We start from the raw sequence: 16,101 nt of genomic DNA, 5'->3' as shown, positions 1-16,101 counted from the left end.
GAGGAGTGATGTAAGTGACATTTTTTAATGATATGATGATGATAGGCTCGGATGATAGGGAAAGGGTTAAAATAGTGCTATATGGCATCAACTCCAAAATGGCCGATGTGCCCCTCACATCACTCCTCCTCGCGGTGCCTCACAATATATATATATATATATATATATATATATATATATATATATATATATATATATATATATATATATATATATATATATATATATATATATATATATATATATATATATTGTTGCGGATCCGGGGTGGCGGGATTCTCACCTGGCTCTTGGCGCCACCCTCACCACCACCGTCTCCGGGGTTTGTAACGCTGGCCGGCTCAGCACAGGCCTCGGGTCACGCATCTTCAATTGCGATACCAACGTAATCCTGAACCTTGCCAGTTGGGGAAATAGAACCCCCGGTTACAGACTGGTTGTGTCAGATGCCGAGCGTTTTCTGCCAGTCTGTAACCATTTTTGGTGTTATATGCCAATCGAACAGATCGTTCCTCGACGCAACACAAATTAATTCATAGCGGCAACTTCATACGAACCAACCAGATTTATTGGGGAACATCGGGGAACACAACACAAGCAAAATTCACGACAATGGTTTCATTAACAATCCTCAACCCGTTCTTAACTCGGGAACCACGGACTACAGGTTTCGAGGGGGGTCGCTACTGAGATATGCCTTATACAACACGTGCAGATAAAGACAGACAGACAGACAGCATCCATGCAAGACAAGACACAGTACTTGGTGATGTTTCATGGACGAGAGGACAGTGTCAAAAGCACGAATGTCGCTCGCAACAGGCGGATGTCCACGGATTCGAGCCCCAGCTCAAACGCGCCGCATGGCAAGATGGCGGCGCCGCACTCTTCCCTTTCCGCACCGCATGCGGTCTCCGCGCGCTCTGACCCCGCGTAAGGTCGACGATGGGCCTCAGCTGATTTCTCTCAAGGTCCAGCTTATAAATCCAGGCCTGGCCTGTTCACCAGACAAGGCCCAAATCGAGGTTCCGGGCTCCGGCAAGCGGATCTGCAAATGTGTCGAGCCGTTGGTGTGAGCAGGGACCGTCAGAGGCTCCATCGTCTCCTCTCCTGCCTTCCCACCTCGAAGCCCGACTTCTCAACTCCGTCCTCTCTTATGGCCAAAAATGCTGACTCGACGTGCAGGCAGGTTTAGCGTCTCTCGCGGCAGATCCAACACTGTTCCTCTTTGTTTGCTCGCTTCGAAAACACGAGCGCGCCTCGAGAGCGACTGTTTCCACACACCGAACCTTTTTACGAAGCCTTCGTTCGCTCGCTTCGAACCAACTGTATCTGAGGAGTTCCTCTCTTCATCAAAGACTCTATTCCTCACTCTCCATGTACTGCCCTCACTTCCCCACACCCTCAGGAATACCTCCAGCTACGGCTTCCCCTCCACTCCCACCTCATGTTAATATGTGTACTGTACCGAACACCAAACAGTGATGACTCCATCTGCACCTCACTATCTGAAAACATGGACAAACTTCTATCTTCTCATCCAAACTCTCTCTTCCTCATATGTGGTGACTTCAACTCTCATCATGCCAGTTGGCAAGGTGTGGGTACATAAATCACGACTCTTCTTCTTCTTCTTCTTCTTCTTCTTCTTCAATAAGTTGTTTTCAATTCGACCTTTCCTTCATCCTGTGTCCAAAACGTCCCACTGTTACAATGTTTCTTTTCTCCATTCTCTTAATTTTCCTTTATTGCATTCCTCATGTAATGACATCTCTGACTTTGAAAAAGTTTAAATCCCAGTTTGTAATGCATGTTCGTGCTCCATCAATCTTCCATTTTTGTCCAACAATTCTGCAACTCATTGGGACTGCCTCAATTGGTCAACTTCCAGACCCGGATCTCAACCAATGGTACTCCATCTCTTCTGGAACTGATTTTGACAAATTTCCCTGACAATATCTGCTGCTCTTCCTCCGCTCCAATCGGTTCTTCTGATCATGTCCTTGTCAAAGTGGACATCTCTCTGGCTATTATCAGAGAACCACCTCACCGCCGTCGAGTCTGGCATTTCACTAAAGTCGACTGGCAGGGTCTCCAAGTAGCCATCAAACTTATAGAATGGTCTCCTATCACAACTTTCTCCAACATCAACTCATCCTGGGAATTCTTTCAAAGAAACTTGCTCTCACTCATGCACAGATTTATCCCCTCTCGTCTTCAGTTTTCCTACCCTTCCTCCCGCCCTTGGTTTACTGAAGCTCGTGGCGAGGCAGTTGGCCTGAAACAACTTGCCTTTGCCTCATGGAAAGCAAACCCAACTGAGGGCAATCTCAGTTCCTTCCATAAAGCTCGGAACAAGTGTGTATCTACCCTCAGGAGAGCCAGAAATCAACATCTTTCTAATCTCAAGTCTGAACTCTCAAACCTCTCTCCCTCCTCAAAATCCTGGAGGCATCTAATCAAATCTGTTTCTAGTGAATGTTCCCCCTCCATCCCCTCCCTTACCTCAAATGGCATTGCTGCTGATACCGCACGTGAAAAAGCTGAATGCCTAAACTCGGTGTTTGCAGCTAAATCTTGTGTCAAAAACCCATCACTTTCTCTACACACCTTACCCAGTCGCACCCAACTGTCCCTGGACTCTGTGTCCTTTTCTCCTGACAAGGTGGAGAGCTTGCTGTCAAACCTCGACTCAGATTCTGCAACCGGTCCAGACGGCATCAGCCCACGTGTCCTCAAAGCCTGCTCTTCAGTTCTTGCTCACCCTCTCTCTGTTCTATTCACCCTCTCATTTGCTCAAGGTCATCTGCCATCTGCTTGGAAATCAGCAAACATCACTGCCCTGCATAAAAAAGGTGCAAAAACAGATCCCTGCAACTACAGACCAATCAGCCTTCTGCCAATCATCAGCAAGGTTATGGAATCCATCATCGCTTCAGCCATGAAATCCTTCCTCTTCTCCAATGGCTTGGTTTCCGATCATCAATTTGGGTTCAGACCAGGTCACTCTACCCTGGATATGCTGCTTCTGCTCTCCCAACAATGGATGGAGGTCCTCAATGCCAGACAGGAAATCCGAGCCGTATCCCTGGACATATCACGTGCTTTTGACACAGTCTGGCACCCTGCCCTACTCACCAAACTCTCTTCCTATGATATCCAAGGCCATCTCCACTCATGGCTCGCAGACTTCCTCTCCTGTCGCAGTCACCGTGTGGCCCTAAATGGAGTTCTTTCATCCCCTCTTCCTGTACAGGCTGGAGTTCCTCAAGGTAGCGTTCTGGGCCCTGTTCTTTTTCTGGTTTTCATCAATGATCTCTCCGACTCTCTGGAAAATCCTCTATATCTCTTTGCTGATGACGCCACCCTCTGCCGTACCATCGGTCATCCCTCATACCGGCAAGCAGCAGCTTCTTCGCTCACTGCAGATCTGGATAAAATCACAAACTGGTCCAACACGTGGAACATGTCTTTCATTCTGGACAAATCTCACACTCTCACTATGTCTCTTCGAAAGGACCGTTTAGAAAACCCACCCATCCACTTTCTCAACAATCCTCTGGAAGAAGTCCTTTCTTTCAAGCTTCTGGGTCTCACTATCTGCCATGACCTTTCCTGGGAAAGCCACATTTCAAACCTCGCCTCCAAAGTCAGTCGCCGACTGGGAATCCTCTGTCGTGCAAAGTCCTTCCTCGGCCCTCCTGAGCTCCTGACCACTTACAAAGCTTTTGTCCATTGCCTGATGGAGTACTGCTCTCCCCTCTGGGCTGGTGCTCCTGCCTCCCACCTTTCTCGGCTTCACGCTGTAAAAACCAGGGCATTTCGGATCATCGGCATCTCCCGCAATGAGGCTGGGTCTTTAGGCCTCTCACTCAATCACCGCAGGTTGGTCGGTGGTCTTTCTGTCTTCTGCCGTCTCCTCTCCAGCCTTGCCCCCCCCCACCCCCGCTCTCTCTGCAATTTGTCCCCACCACATTTCTTCAGGGCGCTCAAGGTCAGCCAAAAACCCCCTTCTGGTAAAACTACCAAAATCAAGAATCACTGCTCACCTTCACTCTTTCATTCCTCTTTTTTCCCGCCTTTGGAATAAACTCCCACACTCTCTTCAATCCCACTCTTCCCTCCAGGTCTTCATAACAGCTGATCACCACCATGTCATATCCACCATCCAAATCCTCGATCTTTTCTATCCCCGTTCATCCACCCCAAACCCACCTCCTTCAAATTCCCTGCTTTCCTTCCTTAAAGTCCCTGTCATGTAAGGACTTGAAAGTCCCTGTAGTGTCCATCATGTTTACCGTGTGTAGCCTGCCAGATCTCATGTCTCTGTTGCCCCACTGTTTTTTCCTGCCATCCCCCACCCCTCTTGTCTCCTGCCCTCCTTGTGTGTTTCTGTGTGTTCGGTCTCATACGAGCCTCGACAGTGTATACAAAAAAAAAGAAAGAAATCTATTTGCCTTTTTGACTGGATGTGCCTATTTCTTTAAAACAATATTATAATTACACACACAAACAACTGTTTAAAAATAAGCTTTGATAAATTGTCTCGAGATTTCAATTAAAACCTTTTTGACAACCCTGTGTAAATTGAGAAAATAATGGGTGGCTTCTTCAAAGGTCAGCCTCAAGCATGAAATGGACTTTACCAGATAATCAAAAAAAATTATATCTGCAGAATTACCTTTTGTGGCCTTTGAGCTGGATAAGAGCCCTTCGTGGTTTGTTTACACAGTTTACACAATTGTTATTCATTGTTTCGAGTGTTGTACAATTTCTGTAAACCATTGTTGCTAACATTACCTTCAATTCGTGAATTTTAAAATGTCTTTCAACAACATTAATTGTTTTGAGGATTGTAATTTTAATAATGAATGTGCTTAACACTGTAAGCATGCCTATGTTATTTTTTTTATTTTGATGGTACGAATCAGAGTTGCAAAAGGAATTTCTCTCAAGAAGTTTTTCCCCTCTGAAAATGAAGCAAAACTCAGCACAGATGTTGTTCCTTTCCACAGTAATTTCCAGCCTGATTGTTATCCATTCTTTCCAGAAATGGATGACTTTGTGATACCATCTCAACGAAGTCGTTTTTGGCTTTGAAAACACTTTTCATGAGAAAAACATTTTGATTCCCCCCTTTTGTTTCAACAGCAGCCATTTGTGATTCAGAATATCTTATTTGCATGCCACCTATGTACTGGACTATCCACATGCAGCATCTACTCCATACATTACAAAATTTTGTTGCTTTGCAGTTATTTTTAGTTTTGTAATCATGCTACTCTATATTTATTTTACTGACATACATGCTTCAGAAATAAATGCAGCCCAACTGGGATTGATTAAAGTGAGTCCTTGACTTCTGCTTGATCCACAACTTTAGGAACATGTCAGTTAGGCACATATGTAAATCTCTAATTTCATAATTCAATAACTGACAAGTGTCACACTTTTCTTCTGCTGGAAGGCAATGATTGAAGGATTATTTCAGAAGGCACTGAAAATACCGTGGCTGCATTGTTTTCGCCTCGAGATGTGATGAAACTGGTCTCTACTTTAATGGGATTGTGCACCATCTGTACGTGTGAGATTCTCAGGACTATCATTTTGGTTTACTCATGAACAAGAATACTTTAACAAATTATCTTAGACTGCCTCTGAATGATTGGTTTAAATCTGATGTACAGCAGAGTGAAGTTACATTTCCCATGTTTGCATGTCGTCTGATACAGATGTATGTTTTGGTGCCATGGATATCCATTTAGTAATAATGTGTTTGTTTTCAAAACATACTTTGGACATGCTCTGCTGCTGTGGCCTCAATTACACCACAAATGTAAATATAATTGGTTAATCAATCCAAATCCCCTTAAAAACATTTTTGATTGAAGTTTAAAAAGTCTGTAATGAATTCGAAAGAAGGGAAGATAGAAAAAAAAAAGTAATTTTCTAACTCATCGAATGTTGAAAAAAAAACTCCATTTTTTGGACGAATGTATCTCATTGCGAGAACATTTTCATTTCCCCTCATAGGTTATAGTGCCAGCAGATCACAAAGGGGCTTTGCATTCTTTGTCCCCAAAAAGTGCTTGTGCTTTAGGAAAGTGCTTCGTAAATATTTGGAGTCTGAAGTTCAATTGATAATGACATTATAAGACAAATACACACCATGTTAATGTGATATTCTCATTTCACTTTCATCGCTTAATCCAAACAAACCACTGTTAACAATTGTGTGCTGTCAGCATATTATATGAACTATTGGGAAATGTTAACTCACGTGCAAAGAGATAAATTTGTGATGGCTTCCCATCAATCCAAAGGTCAGCCTCTGTAGGGTTAAAACCCAACTTTTAAAAAAACATCCCACAGAAGGCTCTCAAACTGGGAGCATGGCTCTGCTTGGTTTATTGCTCTGCTCACTTGTGATGCATGTTGCTGTGGTAAGAATTCTTCCATTGCTGTTGTACTATTCAAATTCTTCTATTTCCCTTTAACAAATGAATATATCTTATTGTTTTGAAATGTTAATAGGCATCTGTTGATAATTTATCCTTTATCTTAAATCCCACCACACATTGCAAAGGCTGATTGGATAGACTGACCTGCTGCATTGTTTTCTTCACAATGATCACGATCCAAGAAGACCATGAATGTATAGGTCATAGTTCTTGTTTGGAGGAAAATTATCTCTGCATTTTGTTTAGAAAACTCAGGCTTTGCATTTGATGTTATCAGTCTTTGTAATGATATGTCATAAGGATGTCGGACAAGTCAGCAAATTACTTTACTCGTTTATCTGTCACTCAACTCAAGCCTCGATGAATGAAAACTCAAAATACTATCCTGCCAATTTCATTTCACCCAAATAATCTTTAAAAGTAACTTTAGAAATTACTTTTAAGACACCAATTCAGCTTAAGCAAAGGAACAAATCCGTTTCTCTTTTCATCCACTCTCAAATAAATATTGTGCATGGTCCACGGTTTGAATTACCATAGTTACATACTTGCAGAAGGTTAACCAAGATTGGTTGATGCACAAGTCAGTACACTTTAATTATTCTCAAAGAAGCACCATAAGTGAAAGAAACTTAGAAGTCTTAAATTTAACACGATCGATTTTCTCAGCTCATGACAAATGGTATCCAGGGTTCTCACTTTTGCTGGCTGGCAGCTTTCCTCCATCATCATAGGCAGAATGTTGGCATGGACAGCATGTTTAGCCTTACCTTGTGCAGTGGGAGATGGGTTGTGTGTGTGCGTGTGTCTGTGTGTGTGTGTGTGTGTGTGTGTGTGTGTGAGTGTGTGTGTGTGTGTGTGTGTGTGTGTGTGTGTGTGTGTGTGTGTGTGTGTGTGTGTGTGTGAGTGTGTGTGTGTGTGTGTGTGCGTGTGTGCGTGTGTGTGTGTGTGTGTGTGTGTGTGTGTGTGTGTGTGTGTGTGTGTGTGTGTGTGTGTGTGTGTGTGTGTGTGTGTGTGTGTGTGTGTGTGCATGCGTGCACCATACATTTTTTACCATTTCGACTTTTGTCGTCAAATTTTCAAAAAAAAGCTTTATTATGAGAATATGGAGAAAACAAATTAACAATTTGGTCAAAAGGTCAAAGGTAAACCTCATGTAGAATCGTCAATTTTCATCCAATTCACCTGAAATTTTAAGAATTTGCATGTTGGTTCACTGAATTGATTCACTAATCAAAGCTAGAAATTATTGGAGTTTTTTGTTAATTTAGATCAAAAGGTAAAGGTCACAAAAAATCAATTTTCATCCATCCATCCATCAGGACTATACTCCATATCAGCATTCATGCTGCCAAAGCAGTCTCCTTGGCTATTGGGCACAATACTGGATGGGTCACCACTCCAACAGTATAATGACATGCTGGCACTCATTTTGCCAGCCTCAGAAGGATGACAGGCAGAGTCAACCCCACCTGGTATTAATTAAACAGCTGAGGGGGATTTGAACTCAGGATCATGGGATCCCAAGGTCACCACCCTAACCATTAAGCCAACACCAGCCATAGTTTTCATCCGATTGACTTGAAATTTGAACAGAGTTTGCATGTTGGGTCACTGAATTGGTTCACCAATAAAAAGCTACAAGCCAATTGTTTTGAGGTCAAAAGGTCAAAGGTCAGGGTCAAAATCATCAATTTCAATCTGACTTCAAATTTGAGCAGGGTTTGCATATTGGGTCACTGAAGCTCATTCCTTTTGACATCAAAAGGTCAAGGTCGCCTCAAATCGTCAATCCTTTTGTATTCTTTTTAGCTGTTTTCGTCATGTGTAGCATAAGGAAGAAGAAGTCCGAATACATAGTGGATATGGATGGCCTTTGCATTTTCAGATGCTATCTAGGGTTTTTTTGCATTACCATTAAAGGCTGCTGCAATATAACCTATTTCTCGTCTCCATCATTACCAAATGCCACTTTAGAAAATCCTTGTTTTTTTATACAAGTAGAGACTTATAGAAGGGCAAAACAACAAGGGGCAAATGTTCGACAGATACAAATGAGGCAAAGGGGAAAAGGTAAGACAAGAACATACCATTTTTCACATAATTCAAGCTTCTATTAGACAGTCCCTCACCATGGAGGTAAAATGCAGCTGCATCTTCTTATTGGGAGAATGTTGGAGTCTGGCTAATCATCTGGAACATGATGTTCAATGCTGGAAAGTAACACTCCTACTCATATCTTGTCTTTATACAAAGACCCCTTCGAAAACCTGGGATGATCATATTTCTATCATCCACCTTTGGCAGAGGTACAGCCCTTTTATTTATATGGAATAACAACTTGAAAAGACCTGTCATGGGCCTGGCATCTTCAAGCTGGCCTGCGAGGCTGGGCATAATATTGATGTTCATCACAGATTTAACTCTTTGACCATCCTCTTCTCAACTGTTTGCAAAGCATTCCGATACAGTGCAATGGAGTAAAGCTTTCATCTATGGGCTGGTGCTATGACATCAAATCTCACATCCCTGGAGGCTGTTCGGTCAAAAGCCATGGTAGGGAATTGGTGTACCACGGCAAGATGGTGAAGCAAAAGTCCTGCTTTTCTCCAGCAGAGGTCAGGTTAGTGGCCCTAAGTCTTCAACTACCCCACTACCTCATATCTGAACTCTCTCTCTCTTCCCCATTCCCACCCCCCCCCCACTTCCTTCTCATTTCTTAATCACTCTCATGCCAATCATGGTCACACAAACTCCTCCAGTAACCTGTACCCTGTTAATCATTTCCAAATTTAGTGTTACTAGAATGTAAGATCCATCTCTTCGCTGACGGGGATACCAATATTTGCGTAATTGCTAAAAAAAAGAGAAAAACGGAATAAAAATTAACTTTCACCCTTCACAATCATACAAATAAATTATTGAAATATCGGCTGCTTTTTTCGTATCTTTTTCACCTGTGTTGCAAGAAACTTTGTGATGATGCTTTAAAAGGTGGTGTATAAATCAGCGTTTTCTGAAACGGGATTTCATGAGACTCAACTTATTATAAGTGAAGAAGAAGAATGAGGAAGAGTTTTTGTTTTAATGTAAATCGAAACCAGCCCCTCTATCCTCGCCTTACTCAACCATATCATAGTGTTCGCAGATTGATAAAAAGATGGTGATTAGAGTGTGTGCAGAGGGTTTCTTGATTGCTTGATCAGTGGTATTCCCAATAGGACAATTGTTGCTGGCCAGACGCACGTAGGCAGGCAGGGACAGACGGATGCAAGAACGGATGGATGGACGCAGGCACGCCGAGACCAAGCTCCTTTTAAATTATAGATTGTTCAATTTCCTCTTGACTGTGCAAGTGCTTTCCCAATTATTTTTGGTAATGTTCTTCCCATCAATCATTTGAGATGGAGAGCAATCACTATTTCATGTCATTTACAACCTTCACTGAATACTTGTTTTATACTCAATGAAGTTTTCATTCCCTGACACCCCTCACCTCGACAATGACCTTTCCTAAACATGTGATATGAATTTTTATTTGCTTGCCCTGTAAGTTTTATTCATTGTCCAGCTACAGCCTCTTCCCTCTCTTCAGACCTTGAAAAAAATTACAAGGTGGTAAAAACCTTGAAATGTGTCTTTCAATCCTGAAAAAAACTCTCTCTATCTGTCTCTGTCTCTCGCTCTCTGTCTCTCGCTCGCTGTCTCTCGCTCTCGCTCGCTGTCTCTCGCTCGCTGTCTCTCGCTCGCTGTCTCTCGCTCTCGCTCTCTGTCTCTCGCTCTCGCTCTCGCTCTCTGTCTCTCGCTCTCTGTCTCTCGCGCTCTGTCTCTCATTCATAACAATACTTTTGAGGAAGTTCAGTCATGTAAACACCTGGGTCTCAATATTAGCTATGATCTTTCTTGGGCAAACTGCATTTCAAAGTAGGCCTCCATCGCCAGCCATCAACAGGGCATCCTCTGTTGTACAAAGTCCTCCCTTGGGACACCTTACCTCCCTTTATGGAATACTATTCTCCTCTCTGGGCTGGCTCTCCTGCCTCACATCTTGCTTAGCGTGACGCTGTGAAAACCAAGGCCTTTAAGATTATCGGAATCTCCGGTGATGTTGATGTTTTGTATGCAGCCGATGGCTGCTGGTTGAATCATTTCTGGAAGTGCAACTGTGCCAATGATGCAGTGCTCCTGTTACCAGTAAGCTCGTACTCATTTTGCCAACATTGGAAGGATGACAGGTTGAATCAACCCACCTGGTATTATTTCAATGACATGACAGGGGCTCAAACTCCATCCATCCATCCATCCATCCATCCATCAGGACCATACTCTGTGCAGAGTGTTGGTGCTGCCGAATCAGTCTCCTTGGCTATTGGGCACAATCCTGGACAGGTCGCCACTCCGACACAGGATTCCAGCAAGCTGGCACTAATTTTGCCAACCTCGGAAGGATGACAGGCAGTCAACCCCATCTGGTAATAATTCAACAGCCAAGGAGGATTTGAACTCAGGATCCTAGGATCCCAAGCCCACCACCCTAACCAAAAAGCCAACACCAAGATTATCTCCCATGATGAAGATGAGCTTGTCACTTCACCATCACAGACAGGTTGGTGGTCACTCTGTCTTCTACCGCCTCCTTTCTGGTCTTCCACCCACTGCTGTTTCCATGCTTTGTCTCCCCCCACCCCACCCCCACCCCCAGGTTTCTGCAGGGCTCACACAGTCGAACATCAACCACCTTCTGATGAAACGACCTAAATCGAGAACCACTGCTCACCTCCACTGTTTTTCTGCTCTTTTTCCCCACCTGTGGAATCAACCTCCACATCCTTGTGTTGTGGACAGATCTGGCCGAATTTTTGTGGACAGATTAGGTGTGTGACAAGGACCAATTGATTCAATTTTGTGAAGAAGCAGATCTGGATATGATAATTTTAAAATTCGTTTTAGTGTTCCTCACCATTGAGAGATGGGGTCAAAAACGATATATAGCATGACATTTCAAAAAGTTGCGGTTTGGCACCGAATGTACATATGAGATTGAGGTGTACATGTTCGAACACTGGTCCAGTAATCGCTGTGGAGGCGGCTGCTGCCATGCGTCATGATCCCGTTTTGTTGCTTGTTGTGCATGCTGTATTGCCTGGTTTGTGGCACGAGATGCCCTTGACGTCAAAATATTCTCCACATGTGTTGCGTGCATCCAAGATGTCCTTAGCTCAAGGTTGTGTGATGTGGGGCATGAGGGTGGTCATTCCTGTTTCATTATGTCAGTGCTGTCTCAATGAGTTGCACAAAGGTCATTTAGGTATGGTGAAAGTGGAGAATTTAGCCCGGAATTTGTTTTGGTGGCCCGGGCTTTATGCAGACATCAAGCGGATGGTAAAAGCATGCGTCATGTGTCGAACTAATGCTGATAATCACTCACATATCTCGTTGTTGTGGCCACCCACTGATAGATCATGGCAGCACGTTCATGTAGATTTTGCAGAGCCATTCATGGGCCGTATGGTTCTGGTGGTGATTGATGCTTACTCGAAGTGTCCAGAAGTAGCTATCATGCAGTCCATATCAGTAGAGCTTTGGTTGGTTGTGGATACCTCCCCTGTGAGCAATTCCAAGCGATGGCAAGCTATTAAGCAAGCCAGTGAGGAGAAAGCGAGCAGGCAGATACACAACCCTGGCATATAGCTTCTTGGCAAGACTTCTCTGAGTGTCATCGGTGACCACCTGTCTAGCAGCCAAGACTATACGGCCTCTTGGAGAAAGCAATATAGCTGGGTGCAGCAAAAATATACCAAAAAATGACAATCGGTCACAGAAAATGACTAAAGGGACACAGACCCCTCCTACGCAGACGTGTAAGTCTGTGAGGCCACACCAAACATCCGGAATGTGTGCTGAAAAGGATAATGACTGCATCTTCTCCAGTGAGGAAGGGGATCCCTGCCTCACAACAGGACAGCACTCTACAGCAAAGCTAAAAGCAAAAAAGGTGTCACCTGTTCCAGAACCAACAGCTACTAGGCTCCAGATGAATCGCAGAAGATTAAATGAACAGAGCTGTAGCTTAGAGGAGAAGGAAATCATCATCCACTGCAAAGCATATTCTGAACGTGAAACATGGGAGACTAGCGGAAAAGGAGAACGATTCATGAACCAATTGAAATGAACAAAGCTGGCAGCCAAGGCCGAAAGACTTCCACAAAAAAAATAATCACTGCAGGAGCTTCCATGCTCCAAAGATACTTGACCCAGGAAAGAATAAAGGAAATAACTGACAAAGCAAGAGAGCAAGCAAATGAAGACTCAAGAAGAGTGAATCAGCATAAAAAAAAAACAGAAAATATGGACAAAGAAGAAAAAAATGGACATTACTATGGGCAATGGAATATGCCAGACAAGATGTTGGAACATAGTTGTGGGGATTTCCTTGCATTCAGCCACAACAGCATAAGTGAGGTCAGGCACTGATGTTGGGCGATTTGGTCAGGCTCGCAGTCGGCATTCCAATTCATCCCAAAGGTGTTTGATGAGGTTGAGGTCAGAACTCTGTGCAGGCCAGTCAAGTTCTTCCACGCCTATCTCGGCAAAACATTTCTGTAGAGACCTCGCTTTATGCATGGGGGCATTGTCATGCTGAAACAAGAAAGGGATTTCCCCAAACTGTTGCCACAAAGTTTGAAGCAAAGAATCGTCCAGAATGTTATTGTATGCTGTACAGCATTAAGATTTCCCTTCACTGGAACTAAGGGGCTGAGCCCGAACCATGAAAAATAGCCCCAGACCATTATTCCTCCTCCACCAAACTTTACAGTTGGCACTATGCATTCAGGCAGGTAGCGTTCTCCTGGCATCGGCCAAACCCAGATTAGTCTGTCAGACTGCCAGTTGGTGAAGTATGATTCATCATTCCAGAGAACATGTTTCCACTGCTCCAAAGTCCAAATTTGGTGAACTGAATTGTTGGAAAGGTGGCATCCTATGACAGTGCCACGTTGAAAGTTAATGAGCTCTTCAGTACAACACATTCTACTGCCAATGTTTACACCACTCCAGCCGACGCTTGCCATTGCACATGGTGATATTCGGCTTGTGTGTGGCTACTAAGCCATGAAAACCCATTTCATGAAGCTATTGATGAAAGCGTTTGTGCTGACATTGCTTCCAGAGTCAGTTTGGAACTCGGTTGTGAGTGTTGCAACTGACAACAGATGACATATATATATTATTGTTGTTCGTCTTTCGGCTGCTCTCGTTAGGGGTCGCCACAGCGGATCATCCGTTATGATCCGCATACTGATTTGGCATAGGTTTTACGCCGGATGCCCTTCCTGATGCAACCCTGGCCGCCTCTTACGACACAGGGATAAGGATTGGGTTTCGTCATGACTCCGGGCTGCCCTACACCCTCTCATAGCGCGGCCCAGCGCAGAGCTCCCGTCCTCAAGCGATTCTCCAACCCAAGCCTCCGAGTATCCGGATTACAGGCGCACGCCACTACACCCGGTATATGTATGTGTGTATATATATATATATATATATATATATATATATATATATATATATATATATATATATATATACATACATACTGTATAAATATTAGTGCGGTTCTCGGAACCGCATGAGTAGGGGATTAATGGGGCTTCTAAGGCATCCATGCAAATGAATGGGGAAAAGGGAGTAAACTCTCTGAATTAAACCCTGAAAACCCCAAAACATGAGACGGATTCACCCCCCCCCCCCAATAAAAATGTATAGGCTAACCTTTCTGTCTCAAGGCTAATTCGGTTAAAACAGGAGAATGATTTTCTCCCATACAAGCTTATGTTAAATTGTCTCAGGGTCAAAAAAAACCCAACCTCCCCCACCCCCACCCTCGCCCCCTCTGACTCTCGGCCCATCAGGTCAAAAGAAGAGATCGATCTCTGCCCCAGTCCTTACTGATTTCCTTTAATATTTTCACTCCACTCAAAGAGTGATCCAATAAATATTTGTCCATGTTCTATTCGAGGTAATAAATTAATTTTCCGATTACATTCATCACCATCGAGTATATTCACAAATATTATTTTAGAACTTAGTTCTTGGTTTATATGTCTTTGTTGAGCAGAAATAAAATAATAAACTTCTCTCAATGTTCTTGTTTGACCACCTCCTGATCCACATATCATTTTGAGATTGTAGTAAATTGTTTTTCCATTGTTCAATTGATAACCATCAAAGTTTTCAGTCCATTCAAGGATATTTTTTTTTCCTTTACACCCTCCAACTTATTTGTAATTAAATTTATCCGCTTTATTTGTTTTATTTACTTTTACCCCGGTTATTTCTTCAAGAAGACTTATTTGATATTTCTCACATTCGTTATGTTTCCCATTTAAATACCAAGGCTGATAACATCTCCACTCTTTGGTTTGGTTATTGCTTGGGTCTATCATTTATAAATCAGTAAAAAGACACCCCTTAACACTTATACTTATAACCATAAGGGATCCCCTTGATTCCATTCTCTAAAATATATATTTTATCATCAAAAGCTCCTAATGCTTTCTTATTTACCTCTTCTGTATATAATTGATGTTTATAACTTCTTATTGTATTCATTTTTCTGTACTCTTCCTTCTGTATGGTTAAACAGTTGTAATAATGTTTAAAGTTTATTGTTTCCTTGATTATATTTTTCTTTATTCCCTTAAGCTTCTTATCACATCTTTCAGTGTTATTATTATCAATATACGTAAAAGCATAAGACTTTGATCTCAAACCCACAAATTCACTCATGACCTTTCCACCCAACTCATCCTTAAACTTACCAATAACCTTTTTATTCTTTAATGAAAACAACATACTATCAGACATATAATTACTTGTATCATACATATCAATATTAACGATCATATCCTCAACTACATCACTTGTCTTAATTTCTAATATAAAACTATCTGTATCCATATATAACAATGACACATTATCCTTATACTTTAATTTTAAATTATTATAGTAATAGTCATACATTAACGACTTTGACAAGTCAAGAATTGATGTTTCTATATAAATCGGTTTATCCATTTCAACACTCTTTTTCTCAAATGAATAGCACAAAAGTTCTCTGAAAACACCTCCGCTCGTTCAAAATTTGGTCTATTAATAAACTTTGAAGCCTGTTTCCAAGATGTAGAGTCTTATGTTTTGTCGATTCCTAACATTTTCCATAGTCTTTCCAAATACAGCATTATTCATTAATTTATAAAAGTCCTTCTCAAAATCTGTTTTTGCTTCTGTTCTCCTTTTTGTATTAAAATCAATATATTTTTTTAACCAATGACTTTGTTTAAATTTCAAAATTCGATGAATTTTCCTCACTCTCAACACAGCAGATAAATATTGTCTCAAGTTCCTTTGATGTAAAACATAACTTTCTTTATCATTTAATGTTGCAAGTAGTTTTTCTGGAGATTTACCGTTTATATTAAATGACTGTTGGTAATCACTTAACCATTCTTTTCTTGGACTTTCTTTATCAGGGGCATAAGGTAGGTCTTTATGTTTGTATAATATGAAGTTCTTCTGGATATTTTAAAATCAACCTCAAAATAATATCCAACTTGATCTTCATCCAATTCCTTTTGAGAGG

The 16,101-nt window shown here is 42.2% G+C and overlaps 1 protein-coding gene across 50 annotated transcripts in view; it reads left to right on the top strand.

Annotated features, from left to right (window-relative positions):
• Nucleotides 1-6,288: 6,288 nt before the first annotated feature.
• Nucleotides 6,289-16,101, top strand: part of LOC147018033 (inter-alpha-trypsin inhibitor heavy chain H4-like) — a 160,333-nt gene continuing 150,520 nt past the window's right edge. For 36 of the 50 annotated variants that reach the window (XM_085897293.1, XM_085897294.1, XM_085897291.1 and 33 more), the window contains exon 1: nt 6,289-6,443. In XM_085897293.1, coding sequence (XP_085753419.1) covers nt 6,393-6,443 — 51 coding nt within the window. In that variant the 5' untranslated portion in view covers nt 6,289-6,392. The remainder of the gene's footprint in view (nt 6,444-16,101) is intronic. The other 14 variants (XM_085897301.1, XM_085897296.1, XM_085897299.1 and 11 more) reach the window with 1 other exon arrangement.

This window comes from Eptatretus burgeri, chromosome 10 (assembly GCF_056783735.1).
Source record: "Eptatretus burgeri isolate ZD-2024b chromosome 10, Ebu_testis_v1, whole genome shotgun sequence".
NCBI classification, from domain to species: Eukaryota; Metazoa; Chordata; class Myxini; order Myxiniformes; family Myxinidae; genus Eptatretus; species Eptatretus burgeri.
This window is presented reverse-complemented; position numbering and strand designations above follow the sequence as displayed.